At 37.4% G+C, this 4,712-nt stretch overlaps 2 protein-coding genes across 2 annotated transcripts in view; one reads left to right on the top strand and one right to left on the bottom strand.

Moving 5' to 3' along the window:
* Positions 1 to 1,857, top strand: part of CBG15038 — a gene marked incomplete at both ends in the record, with an annotated part of 3,232 nt that extends 1,375 nt beyond the window's left edge. The window contains 4 exons of the mRNA XM_045245009.1: positions 644 to 711; positions 752 to 994; positions 1,607 to 1,749; positions 1,794 to 1,857. Of these exons, the coding sequence (XP_045095601.1) occupies positions 644 to 711; positions 752 to 994; positions 1,607 to 1,749; positions 1,794 to 1,857 (518 nt within the window). The remainder of the gene's footprint in view (positions 1 to 643; positions 712 to 751; positions 995 to 1,606; positions 1,750 to 1,793) is intronic.
* Positions 1,858 to 2,295: 438 nt separating this feature from the next.
* CBG26277 lies at positions 2,296 to 3,004 on the bottom strand (the record flags this gene model as incomplete). The annotated part of the gene is made up of 2 exons (XM_045245008.1): positions 2,296 to 2,402; positions 2,806 to 3,004. 2 exons carry the CDS (start codon positions 3,002 to 3,004, stop codon positions 2,296 to 2,298), a joined length of 306 nt encoding a protein of 101 aa, XP_045099622.1.
* Between the last annotated feature and the right edge of the window lie 1,708 nt (positions 3,005 to 4,712).

The raw sequence follows: 4,712 nt of genomic DNA, 5'->3' as shown, positions 1-4,712 counted from the left end.
CGTTTTTCGGGATTTAGGATTTTTTTGCATTTTTCGCAATAATATCAGGAAAATACATATTTTTGAAACATTTTAAGGCAATAAAAATTTTTGGTCGGAGTCCCCCTTTAAATTGTAAGTGGATATATAGGACAGTAAACCCTAAAACTAAACAATGCCATTGTTTTTCAAAAATCTAAATTTGCGATTTCAATAAGTGACACTTTTAGAACGTTATTAGTTAGTTTCGAGCAATCAAGTTAAATCCAATAACTGCAAAAGTTTTATTTAAAAAAAGACACTTTTGAAACAGAGAAAAAACTATTTAAAAAAGTATGAGACAGCAGATTTTTGAAGTAACTGTATGCATTCTGACGTGATGGTGTACAGTGATTAGTTTTTACACAGATCATGGCTAACGTGACGCTTTTATGTATGAAATCAGTAGCTTGAGCCACCGTATCTCAGCTGGTAGAGCCGTGGCATCTCTCACGATGTGCTCACAAGTTCAACGTTTCGAGGGGATTATTTGAGCGAAGTTGTGAGCAAATTATTACGGGTACCGCTCCGCTCACCGGCTGAGCTACGCTCTCGCAATTGACCATTCGTTATTCCACTTCCTTCAATAGATTTTCTATGGCTACAGGGATCTTCGAACTTTCAGACAACTACAGTTGCTCAGATGGCACTTGGGCAGTATTCCGTTCCGATTCAAGTATTGCCTGCTATACGGTAACTATAATATAAACTTACAACACATTCAAATTTTCAGAAACTCTATGCTGTACAGGGCCCTGGTGACTTCAATTACACCTACTCTAAAACTGGATGTGAACAACAATCGGGAAGTCCTTTAGCTGGCCTTCATTATAAGGAAGATATGAGTTATATGAATAGTTTGGTTGAAGCATTGAAGCCAGTCAAAGGATTGGATAGTTTTTATTCTAGAATTGATGGTATTCGAACCACCGCTTGCCAGAAAACTCCAACAACTGAGTATTGCATGTCGGTGAAGGTGGGGAGTCTATTTTAAAGCACACCGTACTTTCAGCCCATTTATAAGACTTCCTGTGAGAAATATCAAAAAATAGTCTACTACTAAATTACTTTTGATATTATGATGAAAATTTTGTCCGTTGACAACTTTTTGATAACTTTCACAGGAGCCGAGATAATTTGAGTGGAAGTTAGAGTGTTTCCGGTACTTGACCGACTCGGGTCTACCGCGGCTCATAACTCGGTTCAAGCTCGGAATTTCAGTTTAAAGTAATGAGCAAATAGTACAAATTGGCGAGATCTACAAAATTGTGTCAAACTTGGCAAAGTTTAAATTCCCGGTTTCAGAGAAATGATACCAAAAGAGAAGATAAGAGCCCAACTGATATTATCGACTCTGCTGTTTTACGTGTTATGGTTCAGAACTTGTAATTTGAATTTATTTGAAATAACTACCATTTTGTAGATCTCATCGAGTTCTATGTTTTACTTTCTTGGTTTGGACTGAATATCCTAGTTTGAAGCGAGTTATGAGCCGGAACGTAGGATTGGTCCGGTTGATGACTTGAAATTTCAAGAAAATTTTTTTATATCCCCCAACGTGGAAACCTAATTCAAAACTTTGTTTCAGGGTTTCAATTTTGTGGGCCAACCTGTGAAATCCTTTGACAGCTACAACTGGGTTACCAATTCATCATCTCGAGAAAAAAGTGGTTATGACTGTTTGGTTCTTGTTTCAGATAAAAAGAAACCGCTTCGTGTGGATGTTAAGAGGTAGGAGTTTAAATAGGCGTATTCACAAAAATGACGATTTTTAGTTGTACCAAAAACTCTCCACTAACTGTTCAACTTGTGTTCTGCTCAAAACCGGCGTTTACTTAATATTAAAGTTTACTGATTCTAGTGGTTTTCATATTAAGCTTTTTTGTTGTAAATTTCAGTCCACAAAAGATGAAGAGTTCGATTTCATCATCTAAATCTTCTGTTACGCTACCAAATCTGTCAGAAACTGGACCGCGGCCGAGGAGGTATCCGTGGACCAAACAACCGTCTTCTAGAAATCTTATAGAAATGAGCTCAGCTAACCAGAAACTTCTAGCGAGGCATCTGAGAAGTACCCTAACCAAAAATCCGCAGTCATGTTTCCGAGAGCCTTGTCTGTAATTATTTTAAGGGTTACTGTAGATTTCTGGATTCCGAGTTACCATGTTTAGAATAAAGTTTGGGTTTGAAAGAAAAAAGTTTGGGTTTGAAAGAATATATTGAACATTTTTTATTAAGTTTGTGTGAAGTAAACTTTTTTACAAAACCAAAGTGGGACTAATGAAAAATTAATAATCGGGATAACTCGTAGCTGTCTTGCTTCTGCGTTCCGACAAGTTGAAGACGCGGATACTTCAGGAAGCTTCTTGGATTCCAACATGGATCTGAAAATAAAACATACAGTTTTTTACCCACTACACCCCATCTTGAACAAATCCTAAATGCTCTAAAAGAAGCCCACCCTATAGAGTTCAACTTTTTCGTTTGAAAGAAACAAGATAATTGAGTTCAAAGTGGTAGTACACTCAAATTGAATTCAGATACGCGTACGGATCCGTTTGTTCATCATTTGCGGTCGGATCGGATACGGAGTTCGCGAACGTACAGAATACGGAGTAACCCGCAATAATGTGCTGTTTTTTGCTGGAAACGGTTCGCGTACGGTCCGCATACGAATCCTATTTCAACCGCGTGCGAACGTGGAGCCTCCGTAACGGATTGTTCGCGAATCACCTGTGTATAGCATAAGCTTATATTAGAGCATCATGACTTAAATACCCTCTAAACCTAGTTCCTTATACTTGGCACAAATGAATTCCAGAAGAGACATCGGTTTGATGAAGCATGATCTTGAAAGTACCAAGGTCGTGCCTGCTTCGATACGATTGTCAGCAGTCGTCACGGTACACACTTTTGTAAATCCTCCTTTTATCTCTGTCGTTGGATCGTGGACCAAAAGTTGCCAACTGACCAATAGACTTGACATTTTTGACGACGTCTCGAGAGCTTACTGACAATTCTGACTTCATCGAAATTGAAATCGTCTTCACTGAAAAAGTTTTTCTTGAGAATGATGTTGTCTTTTTTATTTCAGACTTTTAAAATTTTGAATTTGAAATTATTCTCTAAATTTTTGAGTCTCAGAATTTCCGCAAATTTCTGATTTTCGGAAAAATTTTTTGAACTTTTTCAATTTTTCAATTTCTAAGAATTCAACGAATTTATGAATGTCTTGAATTATTTGAAATTTGAAGTTACGAAGTTTGAATAACATTTGAGATTTTTTCTCACATTTTCGAGTTCTCGAATTTTTTGGAGTTCCTGTATTTTTTGAATTTTTTGAACATTCGAATTTTCGGAAATCCTGAAGTTTACAAAAACTCTCAACTTGATTTTTTGGATTTTCAGGTTTATTTGACATTAACTTACTTTAAAATATAATCATCGTTGCGTTTCCCAGAAATTTTCATAAAAATCAAAAAGAATAGACTGCCAAAATCAGACGGCTGTCACTAGAACAGAATAGAAGTTCTCAAAAAATCAGAAAAAGGTCTCCTAAATCAGATAGTGACCAATGGAAATAGAATAGAATGACGCATACTCGCATGTGGTCGTCAGGTCAGCCGCGACGCGACACGCAGCGCGTATGAAAGTACTGTTATGAGTATCATAAAAGGTGTGAAATGGGGTCTCCTATTACAACGTGTGAGACGCAAAGACGCAGACATGATGGTTACTGCAAATGTATGGGATAGGGGGTTGTAATGGACGCAGGGATCGACCAAACTTTCTGAATTTCCGAAACCATGACTTTTGGGAAGATTTTGAAGTATTCTAGGTTTCAGAAATTTCAGAACTACTTTGAAACCCATGATGTTATATTATAATTCTTTGATGATGTTTAAGTTTTCAAGTATTATTTTTTAAACATTTATTTAGAACGAAAAACACAGAGAAGAAAAATCTACATGCTTCAAATTTCCTCCACCCAGCTTTCCTGACTTTTCTTGGTCGTTTGATGGCTTCCTCATAGAAACTCTCATCCGCTTTACGTTTTTACAATTATTGATTTTTTTTAAATACCCGCCTGTTTGCCGCGTCTCCGGCGCTTCAAATGTGTGGCTGGTGCGCTTACGACGTGTGTTCGTCGTTCAATGTATTTCTCTTGGAAAGTTTAAGTCAAACTGCTGCACAATAGTTATGAAATGAAAACAAAAACAAACATATTTATTCAAAACAATAAGTGATACGGTCTGAATGTTTATTTTCCTTCTTATTGGCTATTTTGTTGATCAGTGACAATTCCTTCAGCATATTCAGACTCCCGCTTTTTCCTTCTTCCAAAAATACTTCCACAACTGGCCAGATTTGGGGCTCATAGGCTTCAATCATTTCCAAGTAAAACAATCTTCGGAATTGCGCCCATGGAGTGTCGGAGTGTCGGAGATCATCAAGTTTTCGACTCAAAAATTGAGGGCCATCTGGTTACATTTCTCCATATCGAAGCTGTCTGACGATGTGAGCTCTAGATCCGACCAGTATTGCAGACGTTTATTTTCTGAAATTTGATTGTGTTCCTCGCAATAATTGAAATGCTCGATTTAGCTTGCCATCATTCACATCTGCCACAAATTCTCTTGTTTGTTGTTGTACTCTGCTGACAATGTCTTCAGGAATCGCTCGAAGTTCCGTGG

This window comes from Caenorhabditis briggsae (genome assembly GCF_000004555.2).
Source record: "Caenorhabditis briggsae complete genome, chrIV, whole genome shotgun sequence".
NCBI classification, from domain to species: Eukaryota; Metazoa; Nematoda; class Chromadorea; order Rhabditida; family Rhabditidae; genus Caenorhabditis; species Caenorhabditis briggsae.
Note: the sequence above shows the minus strand (reverse complement) of the source record. Positions and strands in the feature narration are given on the sequence as shown.